At 43.3% G+C, this 20,742-nt stretch overlaps 1 protein-coding gene across 1 annotated transcript; it reads right to left on the bottom strand.

Moving 5' to 3' along the window:
* Nucleotides 1-243: 243 nt before the first annotated feature.
* On the bottom strand, nt 244-19,583 carry RTCB (RNA 2',3'-cyclic phosphate and 5'-OH ligase). Its single transcript, XM_037160368.2, has 12 exons — nt 19,393-19,583; nt 15,835-15,913; nt 14,389-14,456; nt 13,140-13,239; nt 11,146-11,302; nt 9,876-10,032; nt 8,746-8,905; nt 7,096-7,271; nt 6,411-6,599; nt 5,724-5,834; nt 4,231-4,350; nt 244-1,357 (listed from the first exon to the last, which is right to left on the bottom strand). Exons 1-12 carry the CDS (start codon nt 19,483-19,485, stop codon nt 1,250-1,252), a joined length of 1,518 nt encoding a protein of 505 aa, XP_037016263.2. The 5' UTR covers nt 19,486-19,583; the 3' UTR covers nt 244-1,249.
* Nucleotides 19,584-20,742: the final 1,159 nt, after the last annotated feature.

The following is a 20,742-nucleotide window of genomic DNA, read 5'->3' as shown; positions in this document are numbered from 1 at the left end:
ATGCTATTTCATATCATACATTTTCAGAGAAGTCTACTTTTCGCTAGCCTTCCAAACGGCATCTAGAAGATATTCCAATGGGGGTTTTATTGTAAGTTGAGGGACAAGTCGTAAGAGTATTTTTTTTTAGGGTGAATCTCTGAAAGCACCCTGGGAGAAAAATCAGAAAACAGCAACATGGTCCAAAGTGACTCAAGTACAAATACTGATTGTTCTAAGCTATAAAATATTAAGCACAAAATGTAAACAACATATTGCAACTTTATTAGATTTTTCTATTTGGCTATTTGGACTCAACAGAGGTCTTAGTAACCTATGACTTTAACATCTTCAAGGTGTCAGTTACATTGACATGAAATCTAACCAGCGGCATGAGACTAGTCAGGCTGTCAAACACAGAGCAAAGCTTTAACGTTTTAATGTCACAGATGCGGTCATTTCCTGCTTCTCTGGTAATCCGATCACCCATGGGAAGATGCTCGGCATTATGTGAGGGTTCTCTGCTGCTGTTGTGCAAGTTATTATTCAAGAAAAGTGCCGGGCCAGTTCTAATTAATGACAGGCACCAGCTGATGTCATTTAGCCGGTCAAGTCAAAACTCTGCCTTACATTCAGAATGAGAAAGGTAGCTCTAGTCTACGAGAAATTATCTTTCCTTCTCGGTCCCCATTCCTACATGGCCACACAGTCTCTCCTCAATGTGCCCCAGTATCCAATCATCTTATATCCTGACACGACCCTGCAGGTACTTTCCACTGAAGAATGGTATTTCGGGCTTTGCTCAGTGAGGGGAAGGGGGAACAGGGTGGATGAATGGACAAAGTGACGAAAGGAGGGTGGAAGCACTCTAGAACCTCATTTAATATAATGGTATTCACGACACCCCTCAGGATGTAGAGTTTGGTGTAAAGAAGTTCCTTCTGATGACTAAAGACTTGTGTGACCAGGTAAGGCAATTTCTTGAACGACCCCCACCCGCTCACAGATTTCCCTAAAAATCTGCGGGGCAGCCCAGGAGGAAGCACGTGCACCGCTTTCCCAGTGGGGCTCTGTGACTCCTCCCAGGAGGTGATTTTACAAGCCTGGCTCCCGAAGCCCCAGCCTCCCCGTCAGCCCCTTTGCCACAGGCAGTTACAGTCACACAGGCTGGGACATGCCAGGTCTCTGGGTCTTGATGTCTGAAGAGCACTTCAGTCCGTTTCCACTGCAGTGAGGGTCAAACTGGAGGCGGGTGGCCGCAGTCAGGGTTCTACCCTTTGATAACAGCAATCGGCCTCAGTTTGATGGCCTTCTTGCTGATTCCCGCGTCATGGCAGGTGTTTACCACATCTGTCACGTTCTTATAGGACTCGGGAGCCTGCAGGGGTGAGTCAAACATTGTAAAAGTCTCCGTAAGCTTCACTTGTAATTAAAGAAATGCCCATTAAAACAATACTGAGATTTTTTTCCCCTATCAAAAAAAGGTTAAAAAGGTGCCTAAGTTCAGTGTTAATAAGGGGGCAGGAAGATAAACACTCTCATCTTGTTTTATATATATTCTGTATTACTCAGAATATCCCCAAAGAACATATATCACTTTTGTAACTAAGAAGAGCAGTAGGCATAATTGAATAAAGTGCATACACTAATACTCAACTGGAAGGAAATGCACCAAACTACCCTGTTAGCGGTATCTTTAGATGGTGGAGTTACTTGCAATTTTGATTTTCTTTCTTCACAGAGTTCTACAGTTGTTAAAATTCCTGGAATTAACATGTACTACCTTCACAAGGGGAAGTTACGACATTCATATATATGACTAACACTGTATATGTGTTTGTATATTTGTGTGTGTCTGTATATATGCACACACACAAATTCCGTGAATTTCAAGGAAGATCTCCTCCTTACCTTCCTACTCACAACTCACTGGCCACAACGAGACTGAATCTCACACACCTTTTGTCTCCACTCACGTCAACACAGGAAGTTCACACCTCCCAGACAGATTCCCGTACAGCTCTGAACACACCCCTTCCTGGCTCATCTCCCATTCTCTTCTGATTTCTGAGGCTTTTCCACTGTGGCCCCTGAAACTCCTTCCATTGACTCAAACTCTCTGGCTTCCCTTCTTTAAACATTCCCTTCACCTTTTGGCTCTTGCTGAAATATGGATGTCCCCTGAGGATGCTACCTTTGCCTCCAACTTTCTGGAATGGTAGCTGTTTTCTCTCTCAAACTGGGTCATACAGTGAGCCTGAGAAGTGGGACAGGTGTCCTTCCTCTTCATGGTTCTTTCCAGACCATTCTCCCTCCCTCCTCCCTAAACACTGGCAGTTTTGAATCTTGCGGTGCTCATTTATTACCACCTACTACGTTTTCTGGTTGCAATTATCTCTCCGGTCTGCATCACGCCCCACCATTACATGGACTTCCAGCACCTCGCTCACTGTCAGTCTCTCCTTTCACAGTCCTGATGATTTTAACATCGAGGAAGAGGGTCCCTTTAGCACCTTGGCTTCTTAGTTCACTGACTCCTGCTCCTCCAATTTTACCTCAGCTATTCACTTCCGGAGTCACATTGCAGAACTTGTCATTACCAATGATCACCTGTCCTTCATTATCTGTGTCAAGCATCCCAGGCTGGTTGGCGATCACAGCCTCGGTTCCCAGCTCACCCCCCTTGTGCTCCACCCCCCGATAACCCTTCAACCCCATGAGCCCTACAATCCCTTAGCAACACCCTCACCAATCTTGCTTCTTTTGCACTGTGCAGTACTTAGTTGCAACCTGCTCTTCTCTCTGCCTGGAAAGCTTAACCACACAGACCAGTCCCTCATTCCCCTCAGCTCTTCACTTAAATATCACCTTAAGACACCCTACTTCAAACTTCACCCACCCCCAGTCTCTCTGTATCCCCCCTCCCATGTTTACTTTGGAGCACTTATCACCATCTAATGCGGCTGTACTTACTACTTGCTAAGTTTCACAAGGAAGAATTTATGTTAGCTTTGTTCACTGCAGTATTCCTAGCATCTAAACCGGTACCTAACTATTAGCAGATGTTTAATAAGTATTAGCTGAATAGGTGAATGAGTGAAAACACATTGTAAAACATGCAAGTAAAAAATATACCAAATGTTACCAGTTATCTCTGGTTCTAGATGTTTTCTGTTTTCTTAAATCTCTTAATTAAGCCAGGGTGAAAAATTTTTTAAAAATAAAAAATACCTGGCTGGTGTAGCTCAGTGGATTGAGTGCGGGCCTGTGAATCAAAGGATCACGGTTCGATTCCCAGTCAGGGCACATGCCTGGGTTGCAGGCCAGTTCCCAGCAGGGGACACATGAGAGGCAACCATACATTGATGTTTCTCTCCTTCTCTCCTTCCCTCCCCCACTAAAAATAAATAAAATCTAAAAAATATACAAAAAGGACTATGCAAGGTTTGTAAACTATGATTATAACTAGTTTTTAAAAAAGCATTTAGGGAAAACATTGGCAGTAAGTATCCTACAAAAGGAGGTGACAGTTTTCTTATGGCAGCATGTCTTTGGATGACTGCTTTTCTTTTCTGTTAAACTTCTTAAAAAAGTTATGTTGCTTCTATTTGAATGTGTACATCTGTGCAAACACATGTATACAGACATGTATAGGCATACAATTTAAACAGTCTTTGCTCTCTTTCTTATAAATCAGGCAAAATTGTTTCTCCAAACATCCCATGTTTTTTCAAATTTGCTTTTAAATTAAAATGTTAAGTATGCAGCTGTGCAAAAGAAAGGTTAAAATGAGCCAGCTCAAACTATTTTTATTTTTTTAAGATTTTATTTATTTATTTTTAGAGGGGAAGGGAAGGAGAGAGGGAGAAAAACATCAACATATAGTTGCCTCTCGTGCGTCCCCTGCTGGAAACTGGCCTGCAACCCAGGAATGTGCCCTGACTGGGAATCGAACCTTGATCCTCTGGTTCACGGGCTGGCGCTCAATCCACTGAGCTACACCAGCCAGGGCTCAAACTACTTTTAAAGCATAATATATAGATGGAGACTATGTAAAAGATAAAAATCACTTTCATGAACCTGGTTTGTAATTAATCTCCAAACAAAAGGGAAGATAATTATCAACTGTATTTGAAGTTATTTAAAAAAATAATCATAATCTCTGTTACCAATACCAAAAATTGCTGCCTCTGTGCACTGGCATAAATCATAAACAGTTTTATGCTAAATATTTATGAAAACTTCACTTACCTCTTCCATAACCAGTTTGGGTGAGGCAACACGAATTGCAATTCCCATATCGGCCAATTTGTCCAAGACGTCCTGGAAATCTAAATTACGCCGAGATTTGGCTCGGGACAGCGCACGGCCCTAGATTAGGAAAGGAGTCAACTTCACTTTATAAATTCTGAGCTACAATACAATTTATGTTCAATCCCAGCAATTATTTAAATCCTCAGAATTATCTGCCTTTTCCCTGACTTCTTTTTACACTAAAAATGGAATTAAAAGACAATCTTTAACTATTTTTTATCAACCTTATTATGCGCCTTTTGTTATAAACCTCATCATATCCTTTTGGAAAACAAATTTCCAGCTATACAAAGCATTTAGTATTTAAACATTTAGTTTTGTTTCTAATTACCATTATCACTTTAATAAGATATATAACTTTTTAATGGTAAACAGTGTGTCTGCTATCACTCTTTATGATTTAAAACAGTTTTGTCAACCTCAGCACTCCTGACAGTTTGGACCCGACAATTCTCTGTGTGGGGACTGTCCTGTACACTGTAGGATGTTTAGCAGCATCCTTGCCTCTGCCCATGAGATGCCAGCAGCAAAACTCCCTGCCCCAAATGTACAATCAAAAACGCCCCCAGACACTGCTTATGTGAGATGTCCCACTGGTTTTGATCACTGGGTTAAAATAAGGAGGTGGGAGACAACCGGAAATGAAAAAGTCACAGAAAAAAGTAAGATGAAAACAATTTGTGACAGTTTGTACTATGAGAGGGTATCTAGAAAGTTTCTATTTTCTACTACACACCAATGGCTTAGTACAGGGCTTGGCCAAATTGGTTGGTGAGCCAAATCTGGCTTACCACGGCTTTACTGGAAATAAAGTTTTATTGGAACACAGCAATGCCCATTCACTTACGTAGTATCTAGGGCTGCTTCTTCACAATAGCACAATAAAACAGCTGCTACCGAGATCACATGGTCCCGTAACCCTGAAACACTTACTGTCTGGTGCTTCACAGAAAGTCTACCGAGCCCTAGCTCAGAAGAGGCAGATACAGCTGTGATATAGCTGTGCAGTCCATACGCAAGGGCTCTGACCTGCACACAGGGCATATCCCCCAAACCTTGAGTGGATCCGCCCGGTAAGGAGCAAAGTATGCAAATGCCTAGGTCTGCTGCTTGAGATAACTTGTGAGGTAAATGTGCACCAGTTAAAGTTGTATTGGTTACGCTAATGTGACAATTTCTCAGTCTGGACTTTGAGGACTTGGAGAGAAATAGTCACTGGCCTGACAATGACCCTACTGGGAGAGATAACAGATGACCCCGGTTAGTTCACCAGACGTACACAATATGGGAATAAATTCCGTAGGAAGATAAGACCCGAACCCCAACTTTGCTGATGCTCAATCAAGTACATTTACCTTTCAAAATGCAAAACAGCAAAATGATGACTAAATCGAAGAGAGCACTTCTAAGTAAGTTTTTGTTTTCCTTACCGCTCCATGACAGGTTGTTCCAAAGGTCTCAGTCATGCCCTGTTCAGTGCCAGTAAGAACGTAACTGCAGGTTCCCATGGTGCCACCAATGAGCACTGGTTGTCCAGTGAGCTGATGAGGCACACAAATCAAACATGTTAGAATTCAGGAAAGCATGAGCTCTTCACGCCTGAGATTTAAATTCCTTCTTGCACTGGAGGATTGTGGGAGAAATCTGAGCATCTAAACTTATTTAAACTTATCTCACAACTACATTGACATTATTTGGATTCTTCGATAACTGACAGGGGAGGGAAGAAGGCAATAAAAACATGGACGAGAAAGGCAGCAGAAGGCAGACCGAGTGCACGAGCAAAGCACATTCTAACGTGTAGGGTCATGAGAAGAACCACCCTGCCTCTCCTCCAGGTTTCGGTTTCCTCATCTGTGAAATGGGAGCAGGTTAAGGGTCTTTCTAACTCTAAGAGTGAAACGAATGGAACAGACTGAATTTAATGTCAACAGTCTTCCAATCATTCAAAGCCTTAAAGAGGTAATCCTAAAGCACGGTGACGGGGGTATGGATGACAGATTTTCTCTTTACCACTGCTGCCTTTTGCCATTACAATTCCTGTTTAAATTCCTCCATATTTGGAACTACCTAAAGCGTGCACCCACTGCCTGAAACTACAAGTGGCTCGTACGCACCTGGTAGTCGACAGCGATGAGGGGATGGTGTGGAGGGAAAGCTCGGGTGGACCCCTTCCTGTGCACCAACAGGGTCCGCTCCTTTCCGTCCACCACATGCTGTTCCACTTTGGCGATGTTGTGAGAAACATCATAGATCACGTGTAGGTCCAAGTCATCGGGGGTTGTGTTGAAGACCTTGGCAAAAGCCTAAGAAAGAAGCTTAAGTTAAAAGCAGCCAGAACCACACTTCAGAACTTCTCTACTGACGCCAGCTAGTTCGTTCCTGAAAGGGGTGAGGGATTTAAGAATCCAAAAACAGTGGCAGTGTGAACCTTCACGTAAAGGACAAAAACTCTTTTAGACCAGGAAACTCCATTCCACAAGTTCCAACTTTGGTCGGAAAGCTGCTTGGCTGCTCTCGACCCCACCCTTCAGAGCTCTCCCCCCTCGACCTTCTGCACCTTAGTGAATGGCACTCCTATCCTCTCCACTGCTCCAGGAAAATTCCAGGAACCATGCTGGCTTCTCTTCTTCCCTCACTCCCCACACCCGATACCCTGCTTATTTATTTTAAGAAGACGTCGAAAGCTTAGACACTGCCAATATTTCAAGCATTTTAAATTTCAAAAGCCAAATTTTATAGGCTCTGATTCAAAGCACTTAATCTCATCGTAACTTGGAACAGAAGAGCAGCTTCGAGTACCTGACGGGTCAGGAAGGTCATGGACGAGCGGTTGACCCAGGCGTAGTTCCCCGCCGCGGCCATGCCCTTCAGGTAGTCCTGGCCCTCTGGAGACGAGATCCGAGCACAGGCCAACTGCCGGTCATTGACTATGATCTTGTCTCTCTTCATGGCCTTTTCCATGGCAACCAGGGCGTCTGGAACAAGGGAGCAACAAGGCCAACCAGTCAGCTTTCCCTCTGTAATTCTGCAGGTTTACTGCAGGAAGCTAGGCTGCATCCAAACCCATTCTATAAACAGCAACAACAAGCCATGTGAAACAAAGCTTTCCCTTGGAAGTGCTTCTGAGTTCATCTACTTGCCTGGTCAAGACACATGTACTGAGAATCTTCCCTGTCAGAGCCGTGACACCGTGAGGCGGGCACGTGGTGTGAACAACGGCATGTGCGTGAGTGAGAAGAGAAGCAGTAAAACACATTTTATTACCATGGTTTTTAAAAATAAGTTTCAGTGACTTTGGGTAAAAGAGCTGGGCATAAGTTGCTAGATCTTCTGCAGGAAAATCAAATCCATGACAAAATATAGAGAACACACAACTCTAAAATACTAGCCAGTGCTCACATATTTGCTAGATGAAGTATTCTAATGGGTGAGGCTGGCACAAACTACATTCCCATAGGATGAAATGTATACACGAGGATGAACTATAACATATGACTTAAAGTTTATAATGATTCCCATGCCTCTATAACTTTCCATATATTCATCAATTCTTTCACACACCCTATAAATTATTCGGCGTGATCTTCCTGTTACTTCCCTGCCCCCTACTTTTGTTCTCGCTGTCTTTTGGTCATTAATGTCCAAACTGCAAACATTACATGTCCATGAAGCCAACTCCGAAATCTTGGTATCTTTTTCCTTTGTCTCTCCTGTAACATTTAATCCATCACTACCTCCTGTCTTATATTCGTTTTAAAAAATATATTTTATTTACTTAGAGAGGGGGAAAGGATGGATTAAGAGAAGGAAAAGAGACATCAATGTGTGGTTCCCTCTCACATGTATCCCACTGGGGACTTGGCCTGCAACCCAAGCATGTGCCCTGACTGGGAATCGAACCAGTGACCCTTTGATTCGCAGGCCAGCACTCAATCCACCGAGCCACACCTGCCAGGACTATATACTCTTGCTTTTTAAGGAACATCACATCTCTTTCATGAGACAATGTGAGAGCAGAGTCCTTGCTGATTCCATCACTGAATCCACTCTAACACCTAGTCAGTATAAGTATTTAAGACATATTTGCTGAATTAATGTCTACAATATAAACTCTACAACTTAAGGTCCTTGCTCTTTCTAGGTCAGATGATAATAGTAAAAATAAAAGAAATAATTGGAGCCAATATTTATTGAGTACTAAGCCTCAAACACTGATGTACTTTACATGTATTACTTCATTTAATCTACTACAGCAACACAACATGAAGCTATTATTCCTATTTTTTTCATACAAGGAAGTTAAGGCCCAGTGAAGTGATCTGAGGTCTAATTAGAAGAACCAGGGTAAAAACCTGCACAGTAGAGTTCCAGAGCTTTCTTAAATCTCTGTATGGTTCCCCATAAAACGTACATTTTAGCAGCACGCCAAAAGCCAGGTCCAGAATATACCTGTGGCTACCTGGTGGCCCAAGCCTCTGCTGCCGCTGTGGATCATCACGCAGACCTGGCCTTTGTGGTCGATGCCCATCTTCTTCGCAGCGTACTCATTGAAGATCTCATCCACCACCTGGATCTCTGCGTAGTGGTTACCTGCTCCCAGGGTCCCCAGCTGCAAAGAGAAGAATGTCTGGTGAAAGAGCCTCTGTTCTGATTTTTTTTATATCCATTTAAAAGCAAATAGATATAAAACAACCAGTAACAACAACAACAACAACAACAAAATAATCACACAAATAGTGTTATATAACAAACGCATTTCTAAGCCTTAGAAATGCTTCGTTCATTCAATGCAATATCCCACACAGCGACAATAATGCAGAGCAGCTCCTGAAGTTTATTTTATCACTCTCTGCTTGAGGTAAACACATATTAAGAGCTTCAAAAACCCAAACCCATACCATTAAATGGCTCGAAGGAAATTGTAAACATGGCTGACAGAGGGTCAAATTTCAGGGTGCACGTCTTGAGTTCACTAACACCATTATCCATCACTGCAAGAGTATGTGCCTCCACTGGAGCTAGCCATTCTCTGGTTTAGGAACCAGGGAATGGCAGTGCTCAAAGAGTTTTTAGAAGTTGCCCAGCTTTAACTACCCCGATTTTCAGATAAGAAAACGAGATCCAGATAGGCAAAAAGAGACTTGCCCGAGGTCACAGCAATTTAATGGCAAAGCCCCCAAAATGAGCTATAAATTTCAAGTATCTGAATTATTTTATCCCATGAACACTGTGAACTGACAAGGTATCTCTTTTCACCTAAGACATGAAAAACCTTTCAGCCAAATCTTGCCTTGGTGAAGTATGTACACATGCAATTTCAGCTTATGATCCTAACTTGGTTTTCTCCCATTAGCTTCTAATTCATGGTGTCTTGTTTTATCTTATGAACATTGGCAAGCTCCTGAGAGCTTTTTAAAAGAGTAAGAATGAAGCATAAACAAACAAATTTGTGCTTGTTTTGATATACTGTGAAAAAACCTAGGGACATATATTTGCCACACAGAAGACAGATTTTTGTCCACCAACAAAAACAAAAGTTGAAAAATACGAACACGTTCCCCTGCCAAAGGGCGTGTTACCTGAGGAAGGCCTCTCTTTTTAGCCCTCGCAGAGACCTTGTTGGGGTCGGCCTGCAGCATTCTGCCGTACTCCTCACAGTGCTCCTTGTCTTCGGCCCAGGCGTAGCCTTCTCTTAGGGACCAGTCCACACCCATCTCCAAGGCCTCTTCCAAGTCTCTAGGTGAGTAACAAGGTGCTCGTCATTCCACTGTCAAGGGAGATCAAACCTAAGGATGACCACATCTCCAAGGGCAGAGGAAACACCCATTTACTATCGCCTGTGTACCAGGCATTGTTCTAGACAGCTCTCAGCAACCCTACAGTTTTTTTGGGAAAGCAGTTACATAAGTAATTGCTACATAAAATGGTATATGACACAGCAGAGATGATCATAGCTTTCTTGGCATTGATATAGTCCTTTATTTGTATTTTTCAAATCTTATTTATCTCTCCGATCCTGAGTTTTATGAGGTGATAATTAAGCAGCCAAAGACAATCTATAACCACAATCAGATATCACTATCTACCACTAACTTTACCACAGCTACCTGTCTGCTTTAATAATTTATGAAAAGTTACAGTCAAATAATAAAGCTATCTAAAATGTCCTCAGGCAACACAGGTTGAATTTCAAGCTCTAGTCTTACCTTCACAGAAGTACTCAGGGCTTTATCGCACCTGCATTTTGAAGCTGAGGTGCACATACATTAAGGAAAAAACTTTGCTCTTCACCTAAGGTCCAGCCCTCTTCCGAAACACTGCCAGGGCAGACTGCAGTGTTCAATGTCCCCGCCCTGCTACAGCCCATTTCAAACAGTATGTATTAGGACAAAATTCCTATCTGAAATATTTATAAAGCCCTGACCAGTGTGGCTCCGTTGCTTGGGTGTCATCCCGCAAAGCAAAAGGTCACCAGTTCAATTCCTGGTCAAGGCATATGCCTGGCTGCAGGTTCAGTCCCTGGTCAGGGGACATACGAGAGGCAACCCATGATGTTTCTCTTGCACATCAATGTTTCTCTCCCCTCTTTCTCTCTCTCTAAAAATAAATAAATAAAACCTTTAAAAAATAGCAAAACTAAAATATTAATAAAAATGAGTAGAATTTATTTATATTTTCCAGGTTTGCTTTTCAAACTGGGCTGGACCTCACACTTAAAAGATCAACTCGTTACCACCTCCTGAAGAGACTGCAGGACGCGCGTCTCCTAACTGTCCTAGGCTGGAAGTGAACGTGAGGGTCTTGTGGGTGTCATTTCTCTCACTCCATCTATTGGAAACTTGCGCTTACTTGGCATTCATTGGGATGACACCTTTCGACCCCACCCCGACAGGAATGTGGTCAAACATAGCTTGGGCAAGCTGCTCCTTCACAGGCTGGACATCGCTTTCATCTAAATTGGTCCTGAGCAAGCGGACACCGCAGTTAATGTCGAATCCGACGCCACCTGAAAAATACAGAAAAGTTTGTCAAATATTGGGAAAACCAGGTAGTTGGGCATTGTCACCTGTGCCTTCCCCCCACTAATACAGGGTTTAAAGGACAGCCATTCTTAAAAACAACAACAACAAAAAACCCCAAACCAAAGAACTGTTTTACAGTAGCCAATAAAGTGGTTCTCTGTGGGTAAAGTCTGATGATACCAAAACAATTTAAAGTAACAGACACATTATGTCCACCTTTCTACCTACTTTAGGTTTCTACTTTGTTCTTTGTCTAACTTTTCCAAATGGATGATTAGATCATTGATAATCAGCTCTTCCTCTTTTCTAATTTGTGCACTTAAAGCTATATATATATATATTTCTATCCAAGTATGGTATTAACAGTAACCACAGTTTTTAGACAAGAGTATATTTTATTAATGTCAAGTTATTTTGTATTTTTTTATGTTTTATTTTTGACCCATAGGTTATTTAAATATATACTAGTTAAGGTTTTTAAAAATAGTTTGGTGGTTGATGATTTCTAACTTAATTTCACTGTGGTAAGAGACTATCTTCTCTACTGGTGGTTCTAAAGTGTGGTCCCAAGATCCTTTCAGGTCTAAGACTAAATGTAAAATGATGCTAAAACATTATTAGCCTTTTAAACTTACTGAGTGTAAAGTTTTCCAAAGACTACGTGATGTACTAACATGTTTGCTTGATGAATAATGACATATGCAGTTGTATATTATTGTTTTAATTATGTTTCAGCTTTAATGTTTAGTAAGGTAAACATTGATAAAAGCCTTTGACATCAACCCTCAAAAAAAATTTAAAGAGTGTAAAGGGGTCTTTAGTCCAAAATTTTTGAGAACTGCCTCTCTGATTTCAATGCACTGAAATTTGAGAGCTGCTTTCTAGCTCAGCATTTGGTCAATTTTGGTAAATGATGTGTGCACTTGAGAAAAGTGTGTACAGTGTTTTACAGTTCTTGGATGCACTGGATGTGCGTGCACACACAACCGTGCAGGTACATCAAGGTCAAGGTGTCAAGATCATCAACTGGATTGTTCAAATCATCTACATACTTAATGACTGAAATCAGCCATTTTCTCAAGGGAAAAACAGCATTAAATGTTGGGTTCACATATTTGTACTTCTCTTTTTATCTGCATTGTAGCCTCATCAATTCTTACTGCTGTAACAGCTTTCCCATGCTCTCAAAGAGATTTTTATAAAAAATTTTATTCAGTCTTTCTTGTTATTCCCAGCGAGGGATTAGTCTGAAACAACCATGTTCACCACTGCCAGAGGCAGAGCTCTCAAGATGTAATTTATATATTTTTCCAGACTTTGAAATCAAAGATACTACTCCTGACATGAAATATTCTCAGCAAAAGCACCCCACAACAGAAAAGATGTATACGACTGGAAGTGGACAGTGACAATGAAAGCAAACACCGAATGCTTCCCACATGCCTAGGACTGTTGTAGGTATTTTACACGACTTAACTCATTTAACCCTCACAATAATGCTCCAATTTGCCCAGAGGTTTAACTGGGACATAAAGGTCCATAAATTTGCCAGGAAAGTGTTTCAGTTTGTTTCGTAGCCAATGTCTGAATAGTGCCTGGCATATCGTAAGAGCCTAAAGAATTCTCAGTAAGAATATGCTTTACTTGACTTTGAAGAGCCTCTGAGTGTCCACAATTAATCCTCTCAGTAACAAGGGAAAGAAATGGTGGTGTACGATGAGACAGAGATGCACACACGGGAAGAAGCCACGTTCTCAGTCAGAAAGGCGATGACACACTGAGAGAAGCCACACACCAGACAGCAGCGTGTAGTCACCTTACCCGGGGACACCACTGCTTCCGGGTCGTTCATGTCAAAGGCCGCCATGTTCCCAATAGCGAACCCATAACCCGAGTGCACATCAGGAAGCCCGATAGATCGCTGAAAGAGAATCAGAACATGAAGGTCGGCTTTCTCAGCCCCGTACTCTGCTTGCTGATGGACCCGAGTGTGATTCTCAGGGAGGCTGCAGGCTGAAGTCTTCCCCAAATCTAGGTCCTAGTTTTATAAAACGTTCTCTGTTGGTGAAAATTAGGTGTAAAAACTCCTAATCATAAAGTTAATATAGCAGAGAAAAATCCTTCTTGTAAAATCTGACCATTAACTAAAGAAACCTTAAACAGGAAAGCCTCAGTATAACACGACACGGGAGGACCACACACTAACTTTAATGTGTCAGTTTAAACATTTTAAAGACACTGAAGACAGACATTGACAAGTCGTGGTCATGTCAGGTTAAAAGGACAGAAGTATCTGATTTATATACCATAGGTCCATAGTGTTTAAGCCATCATAGACAACTGTAATCCATTTAATGGTATGAACACTGTGTACTTTTACATCTGGGGCCTAGAAAGGGATCCTGACCCAGGAGGAATGCAGGTCACACATGCTGAGGATATATGGAGATACCGAGCCACGTGCGAGGTTTTCGTGTACATAAGCCATGTCTTCTTATCCCCTCCGCCCTGCCCCCCAGTGCCCAGCACAGTAACTGGCATGAAGACCTCCAAAAGTCTGTAGAATGGATTCATTTTAACCTCTCCCTGTAACGGTGGCATCTGAATGCTGGACAGCAGTACAGGGCCACGTGTACCACCCAGTTTTATCCCTATTATGGTCACTACCCTCTTTTTCAGTCGTGTCCAGAATAACTACACTGTTCTCTCTCCCTCCCCCCAGTCCCAACCCTTAAATGTCTCTCTATTCCTTCTCCAATCGTCCTCTTAAACGGGGCCACAGTGTAAACTACAATGGTGGTATACTAATCCAGGAAAAAATGACGTGCAATGACAAAGGACACATTAAAAACTTCTTTGAAGGTTCTCAAACGCTTACAGAGTCTAGCAAAAGGCAACCAGAACCTGTGATGCCATTCAGGCCCAATTATTTATGTCCCCTGGTTATTTCCTGATGTCCAAAGGTCACTGTCTAAATGATACCACCAGCAGTCAGGCATGGCTATTCACCCATCTGTCAAACTTTTAGACTAAGAAAATACAAATGTTTAAAACTCCGAACGTGACTCACATGAACAATCCCAGGCAGGGCTGCCACGTTGCCGATTTGCTTCATGGCAGGCAGGAAGCCACCAACACCTGAGGACAAAAACCAGACACCAGAAAAGAGGACACGTTTGAGTTTTAGTAAGTGTATCCATACGTTTCTAGGTTGCCTTACACGGAGCGGAGTGACCAGACCACTAACACAAAGCACAAAATGTCTGCGACGGATGTATGAAGGTGGCTTCTCCGGCGGCCGACGCACAGAAAGGTGGTGAGGGCGGGCGGACTGGTGACAGGCATCTGTCGGTGTTCTGAGCAAACGCACTGGGAGGTGTGAAACAACTACTTGACATCATGTTGTCAATATAAAAAATGTACATTTTCCAAGTTCATATAATTTATCAAAATAAAATCAATTCTGCTTTCACTCTAAGTGACAAAAAAAGGGCAATGCGGAGTTGAGAAAACAGTGGATGAAGAATCAAGGGACCAGCGGTTCTAGTCCCAGCTCCGCCACTTGGGTTCTGTGTCACTTCAGACAAGTCAGCCTACCCCAGCAGAAGGAGGGGAGACTGAGTTTGTTCATCTAAAAAAAAATAAAGGGTTAAAACTGGATTTCAACTCCACCACTACTATGAGAGCTTTACACATCTTCCTGTAAACCCACTGTAGTCCTGCAGGGCAGGGGTAACAAACTGTCTTTTATTGATAAGATAACCAAAGCGAGGTGAGGCCAATCAGCATAAGGTTAAGAACACTGACTCTGGAGTCAGGCACTCCTGGGCCCGAAACCTGGCTCTGTCGCCAAGAGGTTGTGCTGCCTTGGGCACATTAAAATGACTCACCCTCACTGAACCTGGACTTACACGTCTTTAAAACGAAGTCGGTATCTTCCTCCGAGACTTACATGAGGTGACCTGTGTAAAGCCTCTAGTAAAGGGCCCAGCACATAGTAAGTGCACAATAAATGGCAGCTCTTATTATTACCCAAGGTAGTTTCAAAACCAACCGGGTCCATCCGGCTCCAAACGGTTTCTGCAAGGTCAGGCAGCTAACAATATAATCGCAAATTAGAAATAGATTTTTTGGTCTCATTTCAAGTCTTGGTCATTTCTTGACATTATTTTTGTATTTTTAAAAACAATTATCTAGCCCTGGCTGGTGTAGCTCAGTGGACTGAGTGCAGGCCTGTGAACCAGAGTATCGGGGTTCAATTCCCAGTCACGGCACACGCCTGGGTTGCAGACCAATTCCCAGCAGGGGTCGCATGAGAGGCAACCATACACTGATATTTCTCTCCCTCTCTCCTTCTCTTCCCCTCTAAAGATAAATAAATAAAATTAAAAAATTAAAACAAGGATTAGACTGATAAAAAACAAACAAAAAACACCCAATTATCCAAGTTACCATTTTTTCTCAGGCTATAGGGAAGACACTTATAATACCACACGTACAATTCTAATGTACTTACCCCCACCTCGACAGGCATTCCTTAATTCCTCAAACATTAGTTTTTCCAGGGCATCATTCACGTAGAAAACTCCTTCAACCTGGTACCAAAGAAAAGGAACAACCATGTCTCAGCACACATACACAATGTATCGACACTGGTAGACCACAAAAGCTGTACAGTATTCGTTTTGTTTTACTTTGTAAAAATACTTTCATATTACCTTAAACAAGCAGAAAACTTCCCATTAAAAGTACAGGATGGGCCCTGTCTGGGTAGCTCAGGTAGTTAGAGCGCCATCCCCAGACACCAGGATCGCATGTTCGCGTATACAAGAAGCAACCAATGAACGCATCGGTAAGTGAACAACAAAGCTACGTTTTTCCCTCTCTCTCCCTTCTTCTCTCTAAAATACTGAAAAAGAGTACAAAATGTTCCCACCCTTAAGTACAGTTGCCCCTGAACAACATGGGGGTTTAAGGTGCTGTCGACCACTCCCACCCAGCCCCCGCCACACAGCTGAAAATCTGTGTATAACTTTTGACTTTCCCAAAACTTAACTACCAATAACCTAAATGTCGACCAGAAGCCTTACTGATAACATGAACAGTCAATTAACATGTATTTGGCTTGTTATATGTATCAGTACTGTATTCTTACAGTAGAGTAAGCTAGAGGGAAAATATTACGAAAATCATAAGGAAAATACATTTATAGTATTTATTGAAAAAGAATTTGTGTATAAATGGATCTGCAATTCAAACCTGTGTTGTTCAAGGGTCAACTGTGTATCTTTCTTTAAAAAAAGATTTTATTTATTTATATTTAGAGAAAGGGAAAGAAACATTGACGTGTGAGAGAAACACTCAGTGGCTGCCTCTTGCACGTGCCCCAACAGTGGGCCAGCCCACAGCCCTGGCACGCGTCCAGACCCTAAGCTGGGAATGGAACCTGTGACCTTTTGCCTTGCGGGACAATCCCCAACCCACTGAGCCACATCAGTCAGGGCTCAACTGTAATTCTTAAAAATGCGTTTGAAATATTCACAACTTTTTCAAAATCCTCACTCAAGGACATACTTACCAATTTTAGAGCAAGGGGAAGGGAAATATCAACATGAGAAACTGGTTGTCCCGACTGTGCCTTGAGAGACTGAACCTGCGACTCTTCTGTTTACAGGACGCTCGAGCAGGGCCACACTGGCCAGGGCCTACAAACTGTTTTGTTTATTCTCTTGCTCTCAAAGCCACACTTAAGAATTTAACAGGTAAAATATTTTGTATATGTGATAAAGGTCTGCCAATTGCTCCAACTGCCAAAAGGTCTCAGTATTCTCCTGCTTCTACAATACCAATGGGTTTTGAAAAAAACGGATGAATCAAAATTTCAAATTCCAAACATAAATATGCAGTCATCTAATTTACATGTACTTCCGTGCTTAAGACAACAGCACATCACACTTCACTGTGTCCTGTGCTGATTTACAAGTCTACACTTAGGTAAATGGTGAGTAAAAAAAAATTAAACATGTAGCTACACAGCTGTGTGCTCAGTCCTATAATCTGTATCTTAGAGGATAAAGAAGTCTGATAAGGGAACATACAAAAGGCAATTATGTGACTAACACCAAAGGCCAGAACATTTTTATCACAGATCAAATATTATGATGGAAATGCCCAGTAAAGGATAACCAAAGACTAAACATTTAATCATCTGGACCAGTAAACTGCTTTCATCAGAAAGATGATTTCTGCATCTTAACCACTGCATGAATAACAATACTAGTTGATGGGCAACATCCCTCGTACAATTTCAGAAGGTCACATTTATTAATACCCCAAACATTTACTGAGGACTTATAATGAATGGGTCAGGTACTGTATTGGGCACAAAGGGAGATGTAAAGAACATGCAAGATCCTGCTTGAGGAGCTTCCAGTCTAGAATGCAGCCCAGCTGAGCAAATTAAGACCACAGCGAGGCAGGTGCTGTACCAGGAGTACCCAGTGCTGGGCAGACTCTGATGAAGAAGCTGTTCAAGACTAAAGAGCCAGGGAGGCTTCACAGGTTGCCCCCTTTTTGTTCAGTTGCTTCACTGTCTGAGTCGGCTCTCTAAAGACACGAGGCATCACTGGAATAGCAGCACTTTTAGGAGCTGAAGAAAACTATGACATGAAGATGGGAGGGGACAAAAAGAAATTTTTAGTGTAGCATGTGGGAATGGAGACCACAAAGGACAGGATAATTATGAGTGTGAAATTTGTGACTCTCATGAGGATGGGAACACAATTTAAACTTGGCGTAGAGGTTGGTAATGTTTTAAGAGCAGTATGTCAACATTTCAACTGCCCCTTCTCAAGGGCTAGGAGATAGAAAAGTGTGGGGCAGGGAGTGAAGCCAGAACTGCTTGGCAAAGTTAGAGTTGCTCTTAGGATTAGCAGCAGTCTGTGCATCACAAGTTGGGCCAGAACTGCTGCCAGACAATGTGTCACCATCTCTATGATCATCCTGTCCCTGTGGTTTTAATTTTCTCCTTCTGCATTCAGGGAACCACCACACACAGAAACTGGCCGCGTGGAAAAAAGCATAAAGGAGTCTGACTGTGGGCTTTTCCTCCCCTTGGTGTCTAAGTGCTTTACTCACTGGGGACATTCCTCCAAGTTTTGATATTGAATAAAAGGGTGGAGCGACTACCGGGAACTGTTACCAAGACAGGACCACCAACCTTCGGTGCACTTGTATGGCCCTGCAAGGAATTTCAAAAGCCATTGAACACAGGCAGCACAACCTCACAAATACCTTCTTTTTCTTCTCTAATGGAAGATAATGGGCACAAATGCAACAAAGCCTGAGAAGTGCCGGCAGCACCTGCTTTTCCAACTCTCTGGTATCGGACTCGTGGGGTCCATCCTGGCAGAAGTGAACGGGACACCCCGTCCTGGCTGAGCTTCTCACTAGGTGGGCAGAAGACGCTGTGTCACCGACTGTTCCTCAAGGTCTTTCTACGAGGTGAGTATTAAAAACAAACACTGCCCTGTGAACTTTCTAGGCTGCTGGGAGGAGCAAAACCGTTTTTGTTAAAAACCAGCACGCTGTGGCGAAGGCTAAAAACTTTGTTCAGCGAACAGAGATCGGTAAAGGTCACCTAAGTGGCCAGCGTGACTCGGAAGAATTGAGCTCCAGTCCCAGCAACTCTACCCAGGACTGGCTGCGCCACCTCGTAAAAGGCAGCTCGCGTCTCTGATGCTCAGGAATGCAGCGCATCTTAAGGAGCGTTTTTGACACTTGTGTGAAAACGCTAACTTCGCATTTACTTGGAACCCCTATTGATACTCCACTTTACTTGTCCACGTGATTTGGAGACCCCTCCAGCGGCATGACGGGGTCAATATAGGTTAGGTAGTCCTCCGGCCAGAGGATGGGGGGCTGGGGAGTTGTGGGAGGAACTCTGCTGAGGGCTGGGAATAGCGCCGGCGAGAGCGGAGGGTCGGGAGGGAGAGAAGGCCGGCGGGTAGCCGGGAGGCACCGCGGGCCCCCAGCTGGGAAGGCCCGGCCACCAGGTCCGGCTTCCCCGCCTCACCTGCATATTGGGCACGAAGCCTTTCTTGATTCTCCAGCAGTTTTTATTGGTCTTTTCCAAGAACTGCAGCTCATCATTGTAGCTGCGACTCATGGCGGCGACCGCGGTACCTACTCCCGGTTTTCGGCTTTGAAGAGAGATGCCGCGCCGTCCGGTGGCCGGTGCACCAGCTTCCGGAACTCAGTGCGCAGGCTCGGCCGGCTCCGGAGCAGGATGGGCTACGGCAAGTGACGAGGCTCTAAACGCATCTCACTACCGCTTTTCCCTTGGATAAATCAGATTGCCCTCTAGTGTTTACCTTTTTGGATTGCTCATTAGTCGTTCTCTTCTAGGCTAAACTAAGCGGGCTAAATTCAGTAGATTTTAGTATGATCTAGTTATCTTTTGTTTTGTTTGCCGAATCTGAGTCAGGTTCGGCTGCTTTAATGGATAAATCAGCTTGAAGCTTCACCCCAGCGGTGAGGGGGGAAGATGTGTGCAGCCCAGAAAGCCCAACGGGTTTAAATAAATACAACTGAACATTTGTAATGTGTCAACCTGAATTTGTGGATGTGCGTTGAATAACTTATGTCATAAGACAATCCCTAAGAATGAAACGTGGCAGTTTATCATTTATCCCATTAAACGCTTACGGGGACAGCTGTCGGCTCCGAGTGGAGCAAAGGTCAGTGCCGTGCACAGCCGGGCTTTCTGTCCCGCCTGCGGCGGCGACAGAGTGCTCAGTGACCGCTCAGTGACCGTGCTTCTGTGCGCCGGGCCTCTGGTTCACAGCAGTAAGAGCGTAAGCGATTTCAGTTTCTAGTCCTACTTTGCGTGGAGAACAGCGACTTTGGAATCAGAAAGACTTGGATTCAGTCAGTGTCTGCCTCTGCCATTTACCGCCTTTGTGTGGTTAACCGCTCTTAACCTTTGTTTTCTTAGCCATAAAATGGGATGGTAACTCTTCCTAGGAGGCTGTGAGGATTAGATGAGCCGACTGTAGTGAGGGAGCCAGCATGGGGTCTGGCGCGCGCTTAGCACTCGGATCAATGCCGTCTGCCATCCCCCACTGGACTGTAAACCACACAGACCCAAAGCTGAGGTTTCTCTTTTCTTACATCGTCCACACCAGCTTCCCTTTCCTCCCGTTTCGCTCCAGCTTCACCCTGTTGATCAGACGCTCTAACAATATTGATGGCATCACCGATGTAAGTTCTCTAGGGTCAGCCCTCGGCACTAACGTTCCATTTAATCGGGGAGGGAAGACGGCCTGAAAGTTAAAGTGATGCAGCTTCCAGAGTTTGCTGTGACCACCCTGTTTCTCCCTGGAAACATCTAAGAGGCAAAAATCAAGCCTTGAAATCGGTGCAA

Source organism: Artibeus jamaicensis, unplaced genomic scaffold (assembly GCF_021234435.1).
Source record: "Artibeus jamaicensis isolate MK-2021 breed Jamaican fruit bat unplaced genomic scaffold, CSHL_Jam_final contig_233, whole genome shotgun sequence".
Lineage (NCBI taxonomy): Eukaryota > Metazoa > Chordata > Mammalia > Chiroptera > Phyllostomidae > Artibeus > Artibeus jamaicensis.
Note: the sequence above shows the minus strand (reverse complement) of the source record. Positions and strands in the feature narration are given on the sequence as shown.